General features: G+C 40.9%; 1 protein-coding gene across 2 annotated transcripts in view; it reads left to right on the top strand.

Moving 5' to 3' along the window:
• The window catches only part of MLLT3 (MLLT3 super elongation complex subunit), a 259,465-nt gene that overhangs the window by 4,052 nt on the left and 231,677 nt on the right, over nt 1-23,736 (top strand). For both annotated transcript variants that reach the window (XM_088472584.1, XM_088472583.1), the window contains exon 2: nt 2,944-3,124. In XM_088472584.1, coding sequence (XP_088328710.1) covers nt 2,944-3,124 — 181 coding nt within the window. The remainder of the gene's footprint in view (nt 1-2,943; nt 3,125-23,736) is intronic.

Genomic DNA, 23,736 nt, shown 5'->3' with positions numbered 1-23,736 from the left:
CTAAAATACAGGAGTACAGTTTAATACAGCTTGTCGTGTTCTTTTTTACTTAATCCTGTCTGAAAATACCTTTTGGCTAATACCTTTTTTACACCACAGCTAAAACCAGGGTTATTGTAGGGTTAACTCAGGTTGCTGCTATGTGTAAAAAGGGCAAGGGTTGGATTCCTGGGTCAAGTGACCTGGCAATCCAACCTGGGTAGCTTGCAAGGTTTAACATTGGAACAACCCGTGCCACCCTGCAGTGTAAACGGGTAACTCTGGTCTACCGACCTGGGTCATGTTTACAGTATGGGGACATCCGGGTTTCTCGGTGCTTGAAAATGTTGTAATCTCCAAGAATACCACTACACCCATGGGAACATTACCATTTCGGGAATAAGCTGAATAGGCGCCGCAATGGAAAAGGGGTCTGTTCTGGGTCTAACCTGTTTTGGAACAGTGTTCCAAATCTCTGGTCAGACCCAGGACTTAGAAGGAAAAGCGGTATAACAGTGTGAATGTTGCATTTAGAACTTAGGGGGAAATTCAATTGTGCAAGATGCCACTCTGGCAAGCTGCGCACATATTGGCCTGTTATGGTAGTTCCAACATCACAATCTTCCTCTTGCACCTCTATGGGAAGCAAGGAAAAACTTGTGATACCAACGGATGCGATGTGCCTTTCCAGGACAGCACATTGCATCAATGCCAGGGAATTCAATTCCCCACTTTGTTAGTTATTTTCCAGCATCTGCCTACTTGTGAGCATTACATGGTTTTGTGATTGGCATCCTATTTGGCAAAGTTGCATCATTCATTTCGGGAGCGGATTTAGAAGTTGGGAAAGCAACGTTTAGTAATGGTAGAACATATAGGATCACTGAACCTCAAAAATCCCACATTGGAACCATGTGTCCTGGTGGGATCTGATACAGTACAAATGGCTAAGACTAAAACCTTACTGGTCCTGCCCTTGTTTATGAATTGGCCAATCCACACGTTGCAGATCTGCATGTGTAGCTGTCAGTCACTGTCTATCTATTGAGTTCATAGAAGTTCTTCCCTCCTAACATATCCATCATTCTCTCAGTCCCTCCTCTGCAGTATGTGGCTATGTTTAGTTAAGTATAAATAAATTATCCAGTATTTCATGTATTGTATTTAGGCTTCTTGATACACACTTTTTTGTTCTTTAACTTGCCTTTTATTGTAACAGATGATTTGATGTTTGTCTTCCACATGATTGGTTACATATGTGTTGATGGTATAAAAAATTATAAAATATAATTTTTTATAAAGTACAGACCTATTTCACAGCTAATGTAATAAAGGAGATAGATTATACAGAGATCAGAAATGTGGAACTTACAATGAAGCAGAAAGCAAGAGAAACCTAGCTAAAAAACCAAGAGGCTCTTCAGAACCTTTTGAAACAAAATATTTTTATGGTTTGTAAAGTAACCAGAGCAGACCTGTTGTATAGTTCAGTAATTTAGTAACAATAAAATAAAACTAGTAAATAGTATGGTATTGGTTATTTAAATAAGCCAGATGTTGCTAGTTTTCTGCATTATAGACAACGAGAGTGCCCAGAAGCAGCTGCCGGCCATAAGCTCCATCTGAGTCAACTTTCTGTCTGGGTTGGTCGGTTATTTTTGTCAGTGAACAGTTTGGTCTTGCTATAATACATCTCCTCCTATGGTTTGACACGTGATTTAGTTCTCAATCCCGGCATCGGAATCCTGGCAAGGGATTTAAGATAGGCGTTGAAATACCGACGCCTATCTTAATCCCGACGCCGGATTGCATAGGGCGCCAGCCCGAACAAAGGTGAGTCCGGGGTGCCCTTAGCGTTGGCTGCGGGGGGAGGAGGGTTAGCATTTGGGGAGTCTAGCGGGGTTAGGTTTTGGGGTGAGGGGGGGGAGATTAGGACTTGGCACCCCTAGATGGGAGGGTTAGGCACCCCCCGGGAGGGTTAGGTGTAGGGAGCTGTAAGAGGGGGTTAGGGTTAGGCACCCCTAGGGGGAGGTTGGGCACCACGAAGGGAGGGTTAGGGTGGGGACAGGAGAGGGTTAGGGTACTTGTCTGCCCCAGTCGGGATCTTCATCCTGTCTGGCACCCGCTATCAGGATTTGAACCCGCTGCTATTTCAATCCCATTCCGCTTGATACATCTCTCCCCTATATGAGCACATAACCTCTGTGTGTTGCCAAAGAAACCTTATTGAACCAGCTCCAGTTGTCAGTCTGGGTTATTGAGTTCCCACCTTACTGCACGTGGGGTAAGTCTCATGTTTAGGTGTGTTTATCCATTCTGTGGTACAATGTTTACTACATGCTTAATATTATGTGACCCATGAGGGGGGCAGAGCCTAGTATTACTAAAACATTCTACGTAAAGACAGGTAGATTTATAAGCTTAGAAGGAGCTTTTGCAAACGGCCGGATTAGGGTTTGTGGGGGCCCGTACCAATAAAATTGTCAAAGTAATATACTGGATGTTATTAAAAAAATTAATGTGTCAATGCCTTGTTGAACATGCTGTAGTGCCCCTCATTTACATTATCCCACACACAATTCCATTCTCACATACAACAGTGCCCCCCCCCCCCTACACTGGTGATATAGCCACGTGAGTGGGGTGTGCATTGAGGTTTGTGGGTGACTGCCCCAGCTGCCCTGTTGTTAATCAAGTACTATGTACAAATCTTTACATGTTTGTGAAAACTTGTGAGGTTCTGGATGAGCTTGAGTAGTACATAATAATGTTTGCCGGCCAACAAAAGGAAAGTAGTGTATGTTTAAATATTAAATATGCAAGATTACTAAGATATTTAGACCTTAAGTTTAGTTTCCTGATCTGCCTGCCAAACACTCTCTCCAAGAAACAAGCACCCCTTTTATTTAAGTTGTCTAATTCTCACAATGAGTAATTCATGCTTCACTTTTGTTTGCTTTGCAGTGTGCTGTACAAGTGAAGCTAGAACTGGGTCATCGAGCCCAGGTAAGAAAGAAACCAACACTTGAGGGATTCACTCACGATTGGATGGTATTTGTTAGAGGACCAGAGCACAGTAACATTCAGCACTTTGTGGAGAAAGTTGTATTCCACTTGCATGAAAGCTTTCCAAAGCCAAAACGAGGTAAGAAAAGTGCGCACTTGTGCGCCCTACTTATTTTAGCCATGTAATTAATATATTGTACAGTACAATTACTTCTCAAGCATTTGTTTTTAGAGGAAATACAGTGTGTCAGATGGCAGTTATCAGAATTTTGACTGTCTGGCAGTATACATGTTACTGGCATTTTATTTGTATAAACACTTGGTTTCTTTTTTGATTTCCCTGGTATGGGCTCATTCACACGAGCAAGCGAAGTTAATGTTCTATACTGATCTGGTATTTTCACAGCTGCTATAGATTCAGGTCTGCCTAGTATTGGATCACTATCTTATCAGATAATTAATAATAAAGCAGCTTTTCTGATGGGGGGGAAGAAATATCCAAAAATGGCGCACACTTGTATCCTTGTTGACCAGGTTTATTAGCGGGATGCAACAATGCTCATGTACATGAGCCTAAAGCTTTGTCAGCTGTTACTCTACGTGGAGGGCTGCTCATGTTTTATTGTTCTGAATATTATAGGAAGTGTAAAGCTGTAGCTGTTTTAACGTTTATAAATTTTACAAGGTTATTTTTTTTTTTGTTTGTTTATAGTATGCGCAAAACTGTTTTTTGATAGGCATTTATTATTTTTCCTTCTATACAATATTTTACGGATTTCATGTTTGTAGTATAAATACAGATGCATCCAGAGATAATTTTATTGATATTCTAAATGTACTGTATTTGTTAAGGAAGGTCAATCTTGAAAAATATTTATTGCAAAGCTCAATATCTTTGTTGGAAAAAAGGAAGTATACATCTATAGATGTCTCAAAGTGTTGTGTTTTCTATAATAAAATGTATCGATAAAGTATAATGGAAACTTGTTCTCTGGTTTTGTACAACGTTCTCGTTTTTTATGTTTGTAGAAAAAATATTGCGGTTAGATACGTAGATTGCATTGCAGCAGGAGTCTGATGAAGACATTTACAGTTCACATATGGAATGTTTGAGGGGTAAAATGTTTACTTTCCAGGCTTTAAAAAGACAGACCTCCTGTCTTGATTTAATGTATACATTGCATATTTCACCCTTTGATTTGAGTTGCTGTGTAAATAGATATCACTAAGCCCCCACTTGTGTGATTCTTCAGGAAGTACATTAGTCTCTCAATGATTTGTATATGTTTAGTTCATATCTCTTTGCTGGTGACCTTGGATATTGATTCATGTGATTTATATATGTTTTTTTTTTATCCCTTGTCCAGCTCTAAGTGTGTTTACATTTGTTTTCTGTGTATATGACTTCCCTTGTAATACTTACTATAATCTCTTCAGCAGCACACCACCACTTTGTATTTCATTTCACACTGAATGTGTGTGTATGTGTATATCTATTATTTATTTATTTATTTATTAGGACCTGGCTTTGGGCGAAGTGGCCAGTTCCCTTCTCCATACAGACAATAGAATATACCTACATACCCACTGATGTCATTTTCGGGTCACAAATGCTAACTTAGCTCATGTTACAGACACTGGTTGGGATATTGCAGTATGTGTGGCCAGCGTTAATCATAATTAGCTTGTGTTAATTATGAAAAATCATTAAGGGCATTACTATACCGCATTTCTGGTGTGCATTCTGCTACATGTGGCAAAAGGTCAGATTGCATTGGTTTTTTCTGCGCACAAATTAGTTTGTTTATTTTTATGTCATGCTGTACTGAGCATATGTAGAAAAATATTGGCAAAATAATTTATCACAGAGTACCTCTGATTATTTTTATATATACTTTTTACTGATGACTAACATTCTTTATAGAAAACGTGGACTCTTCCCTTCTGCTCCACAGGAGGTTTCTGTTCTCCCTGAACTCCCCTTGGGATATTTGTGTTAAAGTTTGACAAGCTTAATGCCCCAGTCAAACTCCACCCAAATTAAATTACGCGCAAATTAAGGGAAATGGTGCATACTTGGTTATGTGTATTTTAACAATCGTTTTCCTGTAATGATCAATGAGAAAGATCAGGTTGTCATGTTGGGTATGGAATCTTGGCGGTCAGGTTGCGGGCGGTCAGAATACTGATAGTGGCATCCTGACAGTCAGAATCCCAACACAAGTAGGGAAGAGTCCTAACCTTCCCTGTAACCCTAACCCACCTTTCCTGCAGCCTAACCCTAACCCTCCCCTCCTGCAGCCTAACACTAACCCTCCCCCTAGTGCCGGCACAGGTATTCTGAGCACTGGCATCCTGACTGCTGGGATGGTGACTTGATCATGGAATGAATTTCAGTTTTGGGGCCATTTACAAAAACTGGTGCAAAGGAAAAAAGGTACTGTTGATTATACCAGCCATTCTGATGTTTGTCCTCATTTCCAAAACTGCACTAAAAAAATTACAGAAACTGGTTGCTAAAGGCAAAATGCAATTTTTTTAATTTTATGATTATTCCACATAGAGTAAAGATCATAGGGGATGCAATTTATAGACTGGCGGACTAAATGCCGAGAGTCTATATCCCGACAGGAGATGTCCGATGGGGGACTTAAGATAGGCCTCGAAATACAGATGCCTATCTTAATACCGACGTCGGGATAAAAAAGCAACGTTGCAATGAACGCTCAGCCCCGGGGCGGGGGGGGTGGGAGGCTTAGGTTTAGGGAGTGTAGTGGGGTTAGGTTTTTTGGGGGGGGATTAGAGTTGGACATCCCTAGGGGGGAGGGTTAGGCACCCCCGGGGGAAGGTTAGTGTTAGACACCCCCCCGGGAGGGTTAGGTTTAGGCACCCCTGGGGGGGGATGCTTAGGGTTAGGCACCCCTAAGGGAGGGTAAGGGGGGAAAGGGGAGGCTTGGGGTACTTGCCAGCTGGCATTGGGATCTCCTCCTGTCGGGCATCTCCTGTCTGGATTTAAACAGCCGCCAGTATTTCATCCCGATCATAGTGAAAGTAGCTAAAATTAAGCCCCAGTAATTAGTGTATACAGTTAGCTTTTATCCCCTCCCGAATATAATTTTATTGTATTGTACAACTCTGAGATCTGGACCGTATTCGTTGTATTTCTCCATAACATGTGCTGCTCAGCATTGTGTTTTACTATATTAAAAATCTCTCCCCAAAACTAACAGCTATAGGGGTAATTGTATTAGTCAGCCTGATATTTTAAAGGGCAATCATTTAAAAGTCAAAACCAGCCTGGTTTTGACTTTTAAATGATTGCCTCTTTAAAACATCAGGCAAACTCCCCAGAAACTCATCGATGCCTGCAAGTCACATTTACCGTTTGGGCTCCTGTATAGTTGTATTAGTTCGGGTAATAGGGTTTATAGCTTCTCATTGGAGGTGTGATGTGCTGCTATACTCTGTGATCAGTAATCTTTATTGGGATCTTGAACTCCTGCAGTTCCATAAAACAATATTAGAAGTGTCTTCAGCTGATATCAATAGTAACTCTGATCCATCAATATATAGACTGGATTATTTAATGAATCTCCGGTAAGATTTAGGTTGCTGCACCTGATAAAAGGTCTGTATCTAAACTTTATTCGCTCGGCTTTGAATCTAACCGGGTATTTCCAACTGTTTTCTTCTAGTAATACATTTGTAGAGTTTGTTTAGGAATCTATATAATAGGTGTGATTAAGGATTTATATACCTAGGCTCACTTATGTTTTGCCTGTAGCTTCAGAGCATTAAACAGTTATATTGCTAAGTATTCTTTAGGCTGCAGGGGAATAGTTTTAAAGGAAAAGAACAAGACCCTTCTGGGATTATCATGTCAAGAAGTCAATTATATATTTCATTTCTGCATTACCCGCTCTCATTGTCTTGTTTGTTTGTATTGCTCTTTAATGTGGATGGCTCCTGATTCTCTAATTTCCATTAAGGTAAAGCCCCAACCCTTAACACTGAACAATAGGTCATGGAAATATCTACTAGTTTGCTGAGTAATTACCTGACCTTTCTACATGTAGAGGTAAATTTCAAACATTCTGGTCTTCAGATGTTTCAAAGGTCATTGGAAAACACCCCACTGCTATAAGAGTAGATGACATCCAGCTAAATTTACAGTAGGTAGTGCATTGCTACGACAGGGCTTCATTTTGGGAGCCCTTTTAGAAAAAACGATACAAACTTAAATTTTTTCTTGTGAGAATAATTTATGATGAGGATGAAATATGCACAACCTAGTAGCTTCAGCTTGTGTCAGTGGGAAAATGTTTCAGATTGGTCAGAATTGCGATTTGTGATTTACTAAAATATGTATATGTTAAAATCTAAAGTGAGTGAGGCAACTATATTTGCTGCCATTACTGACAGGTGCCTTATACTTTATGGGCAGATTGCACAAAGTGAAGATTGATTTCAGTTCTCTGTTTTTGTCTTTATAGCAAAGTTGAGGTGGTTTTGCAGGTTACCAGTACATACTGTGACACATTTTATGACAGTATTTCACATTGACCATTTACAATCAGGTAATATAATTAATGTAGTCCATCAAGAGCTGTTAAAAAAGATTAAATGTGCATCTAAAGATGCACCATGCCGATCACTTGGTAGATCAGTTAAACACTCCGATCCTCAGCGATTTTCCGATACGTGTGTACCTCGTACACACTGAGCTATTTCTAGCTCATTGTGTACATTCTTCAATGGATCTGGAAGACCGGCATCTTAAATATTAAACTGCTAAGAAAATGCGACTTTCCGATCCGACCATTTGCAGGAGCATTTTAAGCTGTTTATCGGCTAACGCTCCTACATACACCCCTATACACTTATCGATCCGATCAACTGATATCAGGTGATCTGCCCGATAAGCTAGGTACACAACTATACAATTTAGTGTGTGTGTAACAGAATTTAGACTGTAAGCTCCAGTGGAACAGAGACTAATATAACCTCAGGACCCCACACAGGTCACATTTTCCAGGTCACCCAGCAGGTGCACAGGTGCAGTCATTACTCACTGACACATTTTAAAAGTTCCACTGGTGAAGTTAATTATTTCACTTGTGATTCTGTGTGGAGACCTGGAAAACATGCACTGTTTGTGGTCCTGAGGACATAGGGCCTGATTCAGAGCCGCTCGTAAGCGGCCGCTCGTTCGTTCCGAGCGATGTTTGCCCAACTGCGCATGCGTACGGATCGTTATACGCATGCGCGAACCAGTCAGTGCGGTCGAAATTCATGTGCTCGCAAAATAGCGAATGCCTGATAATTTGAGTGACAGGAGTAGGCGTATGTGGGTGGTAACAGGGGAAGGTGCTCGAAAACGGGGAGTGGAGATCCGGACGCAGGCGTGCTTAAAGTTCAAAACGGGCGTTTTATGGGTGTGCATAATTAAAACAGCAGCGTCATTGACCACGTCACTGGGTTATTTTATAGCCAGAACTGCTTGCAAAATTGTGGTAGCAAAAACCAACTCCAAGAATAGCGAGCAGTTCATACCCTGGTCGATGTACTCGATTAATCTAATAAATAGCGGACATGACGTAGGATGCGAGCGGCCAGGGGGCGTATTTTTTCAAAAAACGACCGCAAGTTTTGTTCCCTCGTTCAGACCTAGAGGCGTGAACAGACCGCAAAGAGTGAATGGCTGATTTGAATAGCCACCCCTATTTTCTGGACGAGCGAGCGCTAATTGCGTCCGGCTCTGAATCAGGCCCATAGTTTGTGAACCTATGCTCTAGAGCACTCAGATGATACAACAAACTGCTGAGATACAGACCAGAGTGTGCTAGAAGCACCAGAGCAGAGAGCGACACCCCAGGCAGGAATGAGGAACATGTGAGAGGTGCAGGGTGCTAGAATGAACACTATGACAGTATTTGTTCTTTTTCTGTCCCTCCCAGTGAGAGAGGTAGTTTTTTGCATGGTTTCATGGGCTTCATATAGTGTCCTATTCTGCAAAGCTTTTATCTGTGAAGGAGATGTCTAATATAACACGTGATTTCCAACAATCATGGGGTCACAGAATTATCTTCTACTCTTCACAGCAATTACATATATACCCTTGTATATACAGCTTATGCTAAACCTGGAATATTCATTTTACTGTTTTTGAACTGAAGTTCCATCCTGTATACTTAAGGGTTTATTCACACATCTGCTTTTACTGCTTTAGTAAATGCATGGAAAGCACATGAAAATAAGATGGTTAAAAGCCAATGGTGCGGTTCCCATAATTGCGTTGTATATTTTAAAGTTACTTTTAAAATGTTAGAACACAGCTCTGCTTCTCGTGCATTACCAGTAAGAATTATGTTCTGATAAAAATGTAATGCATGTGTTAATTTTTTGTGTTTATGAACAATCCCAGAATTATGGCATGTACCCTCATCATCTGCTGTATGATTTTAATTCTGATAGTTATTTAAAGAAGATATATGTCTCAACTTAGTAGGAGGCACTATAACTGGTTGGATAATCACTTTTGGCATGTTTTATACCATCTTCCCATAGCAAATGATGTGTTTTAAAACAGCTTGCAACTTGCTGATCATGCATGCTTGAACATGTATTTGTATTTTATTCTTCTGATAAGTAAATATATGAACATGTTTATTAATATTGTTCTCTATTTGTTATCTGGGCATTTCTCTGATAAAGCAAGTGAATCTCCTTGGGGTCCCTGCTAATGATTGAGACAGTGTTTATCTGCTTTTAATATATATATATATATATATAATATTTTCCAACACAAACGAGACGGCACCCAGAGATTGGTATAAAAAATAAAGATGCATATATTCAAACGTGCATGGGCCCACATATATAGATGAATATTATACATTAAAATACCATATGTTTCCAAAATAATTATGCAAGAGTGCTCAATCCTTTGGGTGTTGGTTTAGTGTCACCACTACTATTGGTATGTACTTCATTTAATTATTGGGTGAAATGTTTCAAACCATTGAGATCATAATTTATTTTTAATAGTTATCTGATGTAATAAATAATGTACCTAATGTGAGTTTCATTAGCATGTTTTTACATTGGTGGATTACAGGAATTTGAAAATGAAAATATTATAAATTCTACATTTATTATTGTTGCTACCACCAGCATCACAATATACACTTTTATATTATGCATTTGGACTGAACACCGAGAATGAAATGCATTGGCACGTATGATCCTCCTCCTTCTTTTATTTATTTATTTTTTTGTGTTGATCATAGAATGGATGCTAGTTGGTGTTTCTTTGCTTTAGTGTATATATATTAATTTATATTATTTGACAGCTGCACTTTATAGAAGTGTAATTTGTTTGTTTTTTTTTTTTTTTTTTGCTACACCATTACAAATTTAGTTGTTGTTAATTCATTTTTTTTTGTTCAGGTTATCTTTTTATGCAACCCAGAGTTACTATACAAAATACCATTGGTCCATATTCCCCAGTGATTTGTTTTTTCTTCCACAGGGGAATTTAATGCTAGCCAGACTTGGATATTGTTGCTAGGTGGGGTGAAGTTTCACAATTAGAAATGCTGCCTGTGCTCATGAGGCAAAATGCGGTGTGTAGTTTTTCTTCATGCAAAGCTTCTGCTTCTCCTGGAAAATCGTTCCTTTTTATAATATATTATTTGTGCACTCAAGCTTTTTCTTCTTGGTCTGTGTGTTATTTCGCGATGTGACAAGTGCTGGGAAATTTGCCAACTTACATGGCCCTGTAGAGACCTTGTCATATTATAATTACACATGACTCAGAACATTTTCTATTCACTGGGAACTGTTGCATGCTGCAGTTAGGGCTACACTAAACATGCCACTCTCTTCTGATTCATTTCACTCCCCAGAATTTGCAAAATTACAGTAATGAGCAGCAGATAGACACCTCCAAACCCTCCTAATCATTTCAGACCTTTAGAAGTCACAGTTGAGCATACAAGTATAATTGTGCTAAGTTTTTAAAGAAAAAAATTAAGTGAAATGTTTAGTGTGAATTCAGGAATCTAAATTTCTTTTCCATGTGATATTAAGGTTTTTTGGTAAATTCACATGAATTGTGTGGTTTTTAGAAGGCAATAAAATAATAAAAAAATAAATATATATATAATATTATAGCGGGTTGAACACATGAACATTTTTCTCAGTAAATGTATTTGTAATGGGGCTATTGTAATGAAATGTTCACCAAATGTCAGCAACAACCCATGCAATCCACACATGCTAAGAAATCAAACCAGGGGCGTTTCTAGAGAGGAGGGGGCCCGTGTGCAGTCTTCAACACGGGCCCCCTCCTCTCTGACTGGCGACCGGTCACACACTGAGCTGTGCGTAGCCAGCGCGGGAGTTATAGACTCTGGGCACTAGAGTGCGCCCAGAGTCTATAGAGTATGCCCAGGTCACCGGGAAAATGGCCGCGGCGGCCATTTTCCCTGTACTGCGCATGCGCAAATGCAGCCATTTTCCAATCGTTTTTACAGCGCCGGACCCCCGTGCCGACGTGCGACTCCGGAGAGGTAAGTAATACTATGGGTGCAGGGTGTGCCCCGCACACCCTGCACCCATTATAGATATGCTATAGATAGATAAGTTATGTGTAATAATGTGAAATGACACAGGGAAAATGTATTGAATGCGCTTACTGAAATGTAATAGTTCGTACAGAGCTTTTGTTGGTAATGCCCGCTTCAAGACGCCTCCTGTATGGAGAAACTAGTCGCATGCATTGCTCAGGTGTGATTTTGGCCCATTCTTCCACACAGTCTGTCTTCAAATCTTGAAGGTTCTGTGGGCTTCTTCTATGAACTTTGATGTTTAGTTCTTTCCATACATTTTCTATTGGATTCAAATCAGGTGATTGGCTGGGCCATTCTAGCAGCTTTATTTTCTATCTCTGAAACTAATTGAGAGTGTCCTTGGCTGTGTGTTTGGGATCATTGTCTTGCTGAAATGTCCATCCTCGTTTCATCTTCGGCATACTGGTAGATGTCAGCAGATTTTTATAGAATGTCTCGGTACATTTTTCCATTAATCTTTCCTTCAATAAAATGAAGTATGCCAGTACTGTATGCTGAAAAACAGCCCCATACCATGATGTTCCCACCTCCGAACTTCACTGTTGGTATGATGTTTAGTGCGATTCCTCCTCCAAACATGGTGTGTATTATGGTATCCAGAGAGTTCAATTTTGGTCTCATCTGACCAGACTATATTCTCCCAGTCTTTCACAGGATTGTCCAAATGTTGTGCAGCAAACTTTTTTTTTTTAATCTATTTTTATTTATAATTTTTAAAGATGGATACTTTACAAATATTAACAACATACACAAAAAATAAAAAATAAAAATATTTGAATAATGAACAAGTCAAATATATCAAATAACATATCCAAAAAATAAAACCACAAAAATGCACATCAATCCAATTTTTGATTTGTTACAAAAATACATAAAACTGAAAAAAAAAAAAAAAGGAATAAAAGGAAATAAGAGGGGGGGGGGGTGATTAAAGAAGGGCAAACTACGGTATAGTTTATCACTCATGATAAATCAAAATCTCTCCATTCCGGGCAACTATCTATGAAATGCAGAGTACCATGGGCCCCAGGTAGCATGAAACTTATTCACTGAATCGTGAAGGAGTGCAGTGATATATTCCATAGAATCCAAATACCATATTTTATTTAACAATGAGGTTACTGCCGGGGCTTCAGTTTGTATCCAATTTGTGGCGATCAACAGTTTGGTAGCATTATAGATATGACCACAAAGTTTGTTCTGAGGTTTAGAGAGAGAGAGTCAGTGGGTTTGCATAGAAGCATATGTAGAGGGTCTCTAGGGGGAGAAACACTGAGCACATTGAACACCAAAGATGTGACTTCGTCCCAAAGTTTGGATATCACAGGGCAGTCCCACCATACATGTAGATAGGAACCTGTTTGGCCACATTGTCTCCAACATAAGTCCAAAGACCCTTGGAAAATCTGATGTAGTTTTACAGGAACCATGTACCATTGGGAATAAACTTTGAAGGAATTTTCCTTAATATTAGTGTTAATTGAGGTCTTAGCCACCCATTGCCTAATATCTGCCCAGTCGTCATCCTCCAAACTAATCCCTAGGTCTCGTTCCCAGGTCTGCTCAATGGTTCCTTAAATTCAAGAGAAGAAGGGGCTAACAACGAATACGTTGTGCAGCAAACTTTTACTGAGCTTCAACATGCTTTTTCTTCAGCAATGGAGTCTTGCCTGGTGAGCGTGCATACAGGCCATGGCGGTTGAGTGCATTACTTATTGTTTTCTTTGAAACAATTGTACCTGCTAATTCCAGGTCTTTCTGAAGCTCTCCACAAGTGGTCATTGGCTCTTGGACAACTCTTCTGATAATTATTTTCACTACTCAAAAATCTTGCGAGGAGCACCTGGTTGTGGCCAGTTTATGGTGAAATTATGTTCTTTCCACTTCCGGATTATGGCCCCAACAGTGCTCACTGGAACATTCAGAAGTTTAGAAATCCTTCTGTAACCAATGCCATCAGAATGTTTTGCAACAATAAGGTTGTGAAGGTCTTGAGAGAGCTCTTTGCTTTTACCCAAGACACCTTGGTAATGAGACACCTTTTTATAGGCCATCAGTTAGGACTGAACCAGTTTATATTAATTTGCGCTGACAAGGGGCAGGAATGCTTTCTAATTACTGATAGATTTCAGTTGGTGTCTTGGCTTTCCATGCCTTTTTGCACCTCCCTTTCTTAATGTGTTCAATACTTTTTTCCCTGTGTCATTTCACATTATTACACATAACTTAATTTATGGACATCTATGGTTTGATTTCTTTGCATGGGTTGTTGCTGACATTTGGTGAAAATTTCATTACAATAGCCCCATTACAAATATATTTACTGAGAAAAATGTTCATGCGTTCAATACTTAATTTAGCTGTTGTATGTAGCTTGTTTTGCTTGCATGGGCTCTAAGGCAGTCTTGGAGGTAGCTGCAGTGACTAAGAAACGTGCCCTGAAGCCTGGAAACGTGCCCTCCTTTGTATTCATTGCCCTCCATCAAGTATCCTCAGGGTGCACCAGAACGATATCGGCATGACAAATCGTGTATATTGCCTACTGTGTATGCACAATTGCACGCTCCCGCTGGTCACATGTGTTATCATGTGATTGGCTGTGCTGCACATGCGGCGCAATACATATTAATGAAGGACAGAACAAGAAATCATTCCGTCGTTTATTAAATTGTGCAGTGTGTACTGGCAATCATGCGATGTCCAGGGTGAAGGCAAATCTCCCTGAACATCGGCACGATTGCCGGTCGTTTAGGTGTGTACCCAGCCTTACTTCTGCACTTGAAGAGGATTGTCCATGACAGTCTGTTTGACAGCTCACCATTGGAATTGATTCCTGGAGTTTTTAACCTCCTGTGCCAGGGATTCTCAACTCCTATATTGAAGTACCAAGCGGTCATATTTTCTTTTGACATGCACAGCAGGGGTGTATCTAGGGTTCTGAGAGCCCCTGGCAGAGTAAGGGACTGGCGCCCCCCCCCCCCACTGCTAGCAGTTAGTAAAGCGACACCATGTTGGCTCTCTTCTCCTTCATTGTCCAGCAGTGATGCTTCTGACTGACCTATCAGTAGTAGCACAGACTTTTGACAGACAGAACAGTGTGTATATGTGTACTAAATAAAATACACCTTACCTATATGGTGGTTTCTCTGCGATGGGGAGCCTCTGAAGAAATTGATCCTCCTTGGGCAGACAGTCGGTATTCACTATTCATGTAGGAATCCCATTTACCGGAAGATGCCTGTTTGTGTAGGAATATAACCAATGTCATTATCATACAACAGAGGTTCAACCAAACTCGTGCCTCATGTCCCCTCCAGCCTCCTACCCGTGTCACTCCAGCCTCCTGCTCTGTGTCCAATTCATCCATGTGTCTTTCAAGCTACATGCCCTGTGTCTCTCAAGTCTTGTGCCCCATGTCGCCTCCAGCCTCCTGCTCCCTGTGTTACCTCCTGCTCCAAGTCCCCACCAACGTTCTGTGTCTCCCCAACCTCCTGTCCAATGTCGCCTCCAGCTCTGTCATCTCCAACCTCCTGTCCCATGTCCCTTTCAGCTTTCTGTGTCATCTCCAGCCTCCTGCTTTCTGTATCATGTTCTGCCCCATGACCCCCCCCCAGCCTCCTACTCCATATAATTCCAGCCTCCTGCTCCCTGTGTCACCTCCTGCCCCATGTCACTTGAGCTTCCTGTCCCACTCTTTCCTTCCTCTGCTACCTGTCTTTCAAGTATTCTCCCCGCTCTGTATTTCCAACCCCTGCCCCCCACTGTCTTTCCTGCCCCTGCCACCTCTGGCAAGGCTCTGCCCTGTTTTTCCAGCCTCCTGCCCCCACTATATTTCCAGCCTCCTGTCCCCTCTGTATTCCAAGCCTCCTGTCCCCTCTGTATTCCAAGCCTCCTGCCCCCACTATATTTCCAGCCTCCTGTCCCCTCTGTATTCCAAGCCTCCTGCCCCCACTATATTTCCAGCCTCCTGCCCCCTCTGTATTTCCATCCTCTTGCCCCCTCTGTCAATCTTGCCTCCACCACCTCCTGCTCCTCTCTGTAATTTCAAGACCCCCGCCCCGCGCCATCTTACCTGCTTCCTCTTTCTGTCTGCAGCCTGCGCGGTCCTCTCTGTAGCCTGTGTGGGGCTGAAAGCTCTTTTTCCAGGCACAAAGTGTGACGTGATGTCCCGGCAGTCTTGGAGGTAGGAGGAGCTGTCACGCCGCTGAGCACCATGGTCTTGCTCGGCGGTGCAGGTCACTGTGGGTCAGGAATGATGGGAGAGGCAGGAAACGAGCCGGGGAGGGGGCGGAGCACATGGTAAAGACAGCGCAGCGCTGCCCAGCCAGTGCTGCTGCTGTAAATGTAGTGTGTATTAGTAGCGGTGCGCCCGGCAGCAGAAGAACCGGGCACACCGCTAACAGTATACATGTAAAAACCTAGTGCCCATGATCGTGGGTTGTGGCGGCCAGTTCTGCCCGCAGGGCATGAGCGGTTGTGGCGGCCGCACCACCCTAGCTATGGCCCTGGGCTGGCACTGCCGGGTGGTGCCCCCCCACCTGCCGGCGCCCCTGGCGAGTGCCATCCCTGCCAATACAAAGATACGCCCCTGATGCACAGGTAAGTTAATCTATATTGATCTGTAATTATCCCACCTGCTTTCACAGATAGGAATGCTGAGAACATTAGCTTTTTGTTGACACTTGAGGATTGGAGTTGAGCACCAGTTTTCTAGGCAAATACATTGAACAGAGTAACTGTTTATCATTCGTAGAAGCTCTGCCTGGAGCATTGATCTGTGGGCATGTGACTGGAACTGTATTTTATGTGGACACAGGCTTGTACAGTTTGTGGGTATGTAACATATTTGTTCTTTTTATCTCCAAATAATTGAAAATTGTTTATAAAATTAGCCTATCTGGGATATTACTCTGCTGAGGCCTTAGAAACTTCCTTGGTCTCTCTGTATTCTGCTCTCCTGCAGATGATGGTGGCATTATGGTCTGGATTTCATTTATCTTTTATATTTTTTGTAATTGTAGAATAAATGGCAACTGTTACATTTTGATCACTTTTAAGTAGGTTATGTCTGTATGTTGTGCAGAGGGTAAAATTGATACTATGCATAGCAACCTCTCATACACTGCTCATACTTCACATGGTTAAAATTCTGGCTCCTAACATTTTTGATCAGCCTCCCCAAGCTTATAGTAGTTTGTTTGGGATTACTGTCAGGGTAACAATATGGTTGGATTACATATTATTTGTAGAGATGGGATGTAGTTATGAGACCGGTCTCAATGCCGACATCCAAATCCAGACAAGGGATTTAAGATAGGCGTCAAAATACGCCTGTCTTAATTACGACGCCGGAACACCAAAGGAAGCCAGCCCGAATGAGGTAAGTCCTGGACGCCCTTCGCGTTAGCTGCGCGTGGGAGGGGGGTGTTGCAGGGTTAGGTTTTGGGGGGGGGGGGTTAGGCACTAAGGGGGGTGACTTGTGTTTAGGCATTATCGGGTCGGGATACCAGCCATCGTGATGCCACTGTCGGTATTCTGACAGGAGGCGTCCCGACAGCCTGCATTACATACCCATTCCGTAGAGATGGTTTGCAGTTGCTGCAGGGCTGGCACTACCATGGAGCAAAGCTTGGAGATTGCCTAATGCACCGATTGTTACAGGGCACCGAAAATACTGAATGAGTAACGTAATGTTACTCATCTAGTGTTTTTAACGTCTGCAATTGGAACATTGGCTGCTAACATGAAGAATAAGTATCTGATATTGTTACTCCTCCTTGCCACTGTTCTGGTGGGAGTGTGGTGTTCGTCTATGATGATACAGCCAATTATATGATGAAGGTAGTTCCTAGAAACATAAAATGTTTCCACAATGCAATTGCTACTGACAGTAAGTACAAATGTTATTAGTACAATGCTTCCAGATTCATAAGGATACTTTTGCTGTGATGAAACCAATATTTAAAGCATGTATTTCAGTGTAAGCTGGTCACACATTTGGCTGACCTATCTGACTATTGGTAATTACCAATTCGTCTGACCGATGTGCTGGGCTTGACAGCTCAAATCGGCGTGCATTTAAATCGCCCACTCAGTTGAACTGTCAATCACCAGCAGGTCCCACAGCAGGTGTACGGGCAATCGTCGGATTGCCCGTACACACCAGCAGATGACCGATACATCGGCCAGATCGGATAGCTCTGTGAACGACGTAGTTCAGACCTATCTGCTGTACACACCCGGCGATGCACTATAGTTATATCTCCTGTTCAAACGGGCGATATACAGTATATCTATCAGTGGGGAAAAATGTAGATCTTTGTTTCTAAACGCCTGAAAATAGGAGATATGTCAGTCTTGGCTGTGGGGATCTTTATGCACACTATTTTCTTGCTTGGTAGAATATAATTACTAGCATTGCAGGGGATCTATGCAATACCACATGCACTATCTACAAGGAGATCCAGATCCTTAAATACTGTAGGTGGCATGAAACTGACTGTGAGAAATGAATGCAGACTCTGATCAATAAATCCCCTCCTGTTTGTTTACCAGCAATGTGTTCCATTTTGGAATGCAGGTAGTTTGTCTGTCTGAGCAACGTTTTTTTTTTTTTTTTAACTATGTGCACTCTATAAGTTTTTTGGGGGAAAAAATCCCCTCCTCCAGCATTTTTATTTATTTATTTTTTTAAACAAAGTATTTTGACATTTTTCAGGTAAGAACAGGGGAGGGATAGAGAATGGGAAATGGGAGACTGTAATACTACGAGTGAAGGATAAAACAGGACCTGTAGTCAAACTACATATCCAAGGCAAAATATAAAGCATCAAGAGGCATTATTATAAGTCTAATGTTAAATCTAAAGGCTTTAAAAATGAAGAAAATAAAATCTTAATTGTTGTCTGACAGAAAGGAGTGAAAATGAAGTGGGGTGAGAGGCCAGGACAAAATAAAATTGGGAGAATGGACACAGGGAAAAGTTTTTAATAGGGCAAAGAAGACAACACTAGAGAAGTATCTTCTATTGGGTCGGAACATAATCAGTAGAGGTGCTGGGGCTTCATGGTGTGAGATCCTGGGGATTTTTGTGTTATAGGATGCTGGTGTAGCATGATAGTGGTATCTTCAAGCTGAATATGAGTTCCAAATACTATTAATGAATGCATTGGATGAGAAAGGGTATGAATTTTTCCAGTGTGCAGCGATCGAGCAATTTGCTGTATTAACTATGTGCTAGATTAATATCTGGGAATGGTTCGATACATTTGAGATCAGCCTAGAAAATGTGAGTATGATAAACAGGAAGGAAAACGGAAACTTGTAATGTTATATATTCAGTTGCGGACGTAGTTCCAGTAGAGCCATAATTTTGGGTAAGACCCCATGACCGCAATCCCTCCAACATCTAGCAGATGATGAGGGACAGATGGTTCAATGTTAAGTGGTATGTTTATTTTTTTTCTTGTTTGCTTTTGTAACATGATGTTCCATGATTACAGTTTCCCCAAATTAAGATAAACTGTCCCAATATGCTAATTATTCTTATCTACTCCTTTTTTCTTTTTGCTTATAATTAAAACATACGAACATATCTTAAAGATCCATATAACGTGGCTTGAAAGTGGAGTCCTGTAAGAAGAATAGATGAAAGTATGTGTAACCGAGTAAGGCCACATACTGAATGGATTATGGCCAGATATGCCTGGGGAGGTGAACTGGCCTGATCTCTAAAAGCAGCAATGTAAAAATGTTAACTTGTTCAAACACCTCATTCTGTTTCTCTGGTCCTAGAAAGCCAGATACACTATCTTTTCCTTACCGAAACGTTTCAAAGATTCCAAAGGAATATTGTTTGGAGATGCTATTTCTTTTACTAGACTTCTGGGCGTGATTTCAGAAAGCAGAGTTCAACATTTGCATCAAGCATTATTATATTTTCTATGATGCTTTGTAATGATAAAAAAGAGCAAAAACATGAGACAAAACTATTGTTCACTTCTTAGATCATAGACTTTAATAATATTTACAGATTTTTTATTTTTTTTTAATGGTACATACTACTTATCTATATAGTAAATAAAACCAACCTCATATAGGTAGAGCGGGATGTAGTCAGGATCCCGACTGTCACAATCCAACAGATTTCATCGGTAAGTATTAGGGTTAGGCACTAGTGGGAGGATTACGGTTAGGCTACGAGAAGGGAGGGTTAAGGTTTAGGCGATGGGATGCTTAGGGTCAGGCTGCAGGAGGGGTTGGTTAGAGTAGGGGTAAAGATTTTGGTTAAAATACTTGTCCAAATCCATCAGGATTTTAACCGTCTGGATGCTGCTGTCTGTATTCTGACTATTGGCATTCTGACAGTCTGGATCCCATACCCAACCTGGTAGATCAATGTGCATTTTCTTACTGTACCCTTTTGGACCTTGACCTGTCTACCTCACTGCTGCTCTTGTCTACTTCACGGGTTCTCTGTACAGTCTGTGACATAGTAATTGGATTCTATTTTCATGACAGCAGATTTTTGAATTAGCTGTGTATTTTTTTTATTTGTCACATTTAATTGTATTACTGTGTATTTATGCTTAATGGCTTCACGAAGCATGACCCGTGCATGTTTGTCTCCCGTGATTGCCCCAGCTAGTGTTTGTTATCCTAGAGATTATGTTCCCTTTTCTGTCTGCTGAATGCTAAACAGTGTTGTATGTTTCTCAAGCTCAGCCTTTCAGCAGCCAGATATCAAAAAAGATATGTATAAACCCAACCCTGCAATTTCGACCCCCAAAAGAAAGGTCATGCAAGGCACACATGAAGCATGTAGGGGAAGCTCCGGAAACTGTAATTATACTGTGGTGCTAAAGCTTATGGAATTCTGGGAAAAAGTAATTTAAAAATTAGGGCTTGTTTTCCTTTTTATGGATTGAGATGACCATAGGTAGCCAATAAGTTAGTTTTACAAAATACATGGTTTCACAGTAGTAGTAAGTTATCATTACTACTTTTCAAGGCAGTGTGTGTAAAAAGTGCAACTTCATGTACTCTGTATTTTGTAGCAACACTAATGTATTGTGCTCATTCTATCATCTCTTGAGTGGTAGATACAGTTTGTTAATATGTTGTTTCCTTGCAAGTCTTCCCGTTCCCCTTCTACGCACAGCCAATGCAGCACCGTTCCATGCATAAAGTTCTAATAAATTTATGGCATGATCAACCCAAGTTCATAAAGTCATCACTGCGCTTCTGACTTTATTTTTGTTATAGCAATTAACCCATATATGCACATAACACCTGTGTAAATTTACACTGTTCTATGCATTATCATACATCTACAACTTACACTGATCTAATATAGTAAATTAGGCAGCAATGAAACAAATTTTTCTTAACTTAATTCAATTCAAACATTCCAAATCACCGTGATATGCGACTATAAGAAATGTTCATTTTCAGGGCATTAATGCTAATTTGCAAAATAGTACCCCCATTACACATTTATGTAATTTTCTATCTCAAGCCACTGCAACTTATATTATTATTATTATTATTTTTTTTTTTTTCTAAGCCTATGTCAGATTCTCTATTGGTACAGCTGGCACCCAAAGGTTGTCTGGAAACAGTGGTGCTGATGGGCAAATAGACTTGGCATTATGGGAAAGTATGCAGAAATAATGCAATAATGTGGCAGCACTTCTAACTTGCAGGATAGCAATGATTCAAGCCTCGCCTCATTCTGATTTGTATATGTTTCGGTTTAACAAATGTTAATTAAAGAAAAACTAACAGGAGGACATGAGTATATTACCATCTATAGTAGAACTCCTGTGAGTAACCATGTCCAGAGAAATGTATTGTCTGCAGCGTCTAGCCTCTGTGTTCTGTACTGTACATACGTTGTGATGCTGCTGCGGCAGTGTTCCTCAGACATTGCTATATGCACATTTCAAGGGGGCCTGCAACGTTCACATTCTTTCTGAAGGAGAGCCCATAAAACAAAATTGAGTTACGGTTGAATGAATGCCTGTGACCCTTTCACACACTCATTTTGTACACAGAATCTTATTCTCTTCTCTCTTTTTTTTTTTTCCCTCTCTTCCCTGTGCTTTCACGACCTGTAACACATCAGTGTAGTGCTTACCTACTCAGTACCTTTTCATAGATATATTTATGTTTCGGGTATAGCTGGTCCTTTTCCATTCTGGCTTCTTCTCCCTCCTTTCATACAGCTAATCTTGGCATAGTTTTGGAAATATTTTCTGTACTGATCATCATTAGCATTCATTTAATTCTAGATTTTATTAATTTAATGGTTTGCTAGAAATAATTGAACCCTTTTTTTGTATTGTTGTAATCCATATAAAAACATTTGGTTTACCACACGGGGAAAATTCTATTTAATTGATTAGCATTTCCCCGCGTGGCGTTGGTAAGGCTAATTGAAGTCCCCCCTCTAAACCACCAATTATAACTCTTGGATTAAAAGTAAAATTTTATAACCTTTGTTTTGTATGTTCAGACCTTTCAGAGTGTGCCCCTTTTTTGTTGAGTTCTTTTTCTGTTTTCTTACTGATAAACCTTGAGTCTTGCTATTCATGTGGATATTACTTTGACATGCGCCACCTACTCAGGCTTGCCTACCCTTCCGATTTGGCCGGGAGCCTCCCGATTTTCAGGTGGCGCTCCTGGCCCCGCGGAAAGGCAGGCAAGCCTCCCGGCAGCCAGCAACCCTCCCAACCTCCCTCCAGAATAAACTAAAACCCCCCACAGCGGGGGGGCGGTGGCGCGATTCGCGCTGAATTGCGTCATCGTGGCCCCGCCCTCTGCTTCACAATGCCGAAAATATCAGCAGTGTGAAGAGGGGGCAGGCCACGATGACGCGATCACGCGGCTCCGCCCCCAATGTGATGTCAATGGCCGGGCACGCCCCCCGCTGTTAGCCGACAGTCAGCTCCCGGAAGGAGGGAACTGATTGTCGGCAAGTATGCACCTACCTAACATTGTTGCAGACCAAGTACACCCCTTCATGGCAACGGTATTCCTGATGGCAATGGACTCTTTCAGTATCCAGCGAAAGATGCAGAATGTATGTATGTAATCAAAATGAAAAAAAAGGCACTCGCCAGCAATTCATAAAAGTAAAGTTCTTTTATATGAATGAACTCACGTCACATAAAAAAAAAAGCCTGACCTGTTTTTTTGATGTGACATGTGAGTTCTTTCATATAAAGAGCTTTACCTTTATGGATTACTGGTGAGTGCCTTCATTTTCATTTTGATTATATTGCGGGACCTACGGATGCGGATTCCCTTGTGTTGTGCACCCCGACTGATTTAAGATGTGAGTGCAGATTGTTTGGATTATATATGAATGTATGTGTTTAGTGTATGCATATGTGTGTGCGTGTATATATATTTTTATATTTATAATATATATGTGTAATTGCTGTTGTAGTCTTTCATATTGTTATTATTTCTGCTTTTTTTCATGAAAGACAATGCTGGTCTTCTGCAGAGATAAATAGTATACATTTATTAGATGCATCCTGCTGTCTTCCATTGTGTGTTATGGGTACAACCACTAAAATAAAATGACATTTATTTGTATATTGATGCTGTGTAAGCATTCTATCCAACAGGAATGGCAATGGTTACCATTGCTAGTAAATTAAAGCTGTCTTCCAGCAAATTTTGGTTGGTGTATCTTACAAATAGCTGAAGTACCTCATTATTATTGTTTATTATAGAGTCAATCTTAGAACACAGTAATATACATTTAAATTTAATATTAATATACGTTTAATATTTTAATTCACAACAGTCTCTACCCCACTTGAGCTTTTAATTAAATGACATTTCCTACCACATACACACTGTGGGTCCATTTTATCAGACCCCACCTCCCCCCCCATTTCTTTGACTGTGGTAGAGAATTGGTACGCTCAGTGTAAACCCAAGCAAAAACAGGGAGAGTATACAAACTCCACAGATATTACCCTGCTCGCAATCAAACCCATTACTTTGTGCTGTGAGGCAGCAATGCTAACAACTGTGCTACCTTATAATATAAATCGCTCTGATGTATAGCAGTAGACTCGATTTTGTGGCTGAATAAATATGG

The sequence above is a fragment of the Taudactylus pleione genome, unplaced genomic scaffold, assembly GCF_031769625.1.
Source record: "Taudactylus pleione unplaced genomic scaffold, aTauple2 ptg000127l, whole genome shotgun sequence".
Classification (NCBI taxonomy): domain Eukaryota; kingdom Metazoa; phylum Chordata; class Amphibia; order Anura; family Myobatrachidae; genus Taudactylus; species Taudactylus pleione.
The sequence above is the reverse complement of the archived record's forward strand: the minus strand, read 5'-3'. Positions and strand labels throughout refer to the sequence as shown.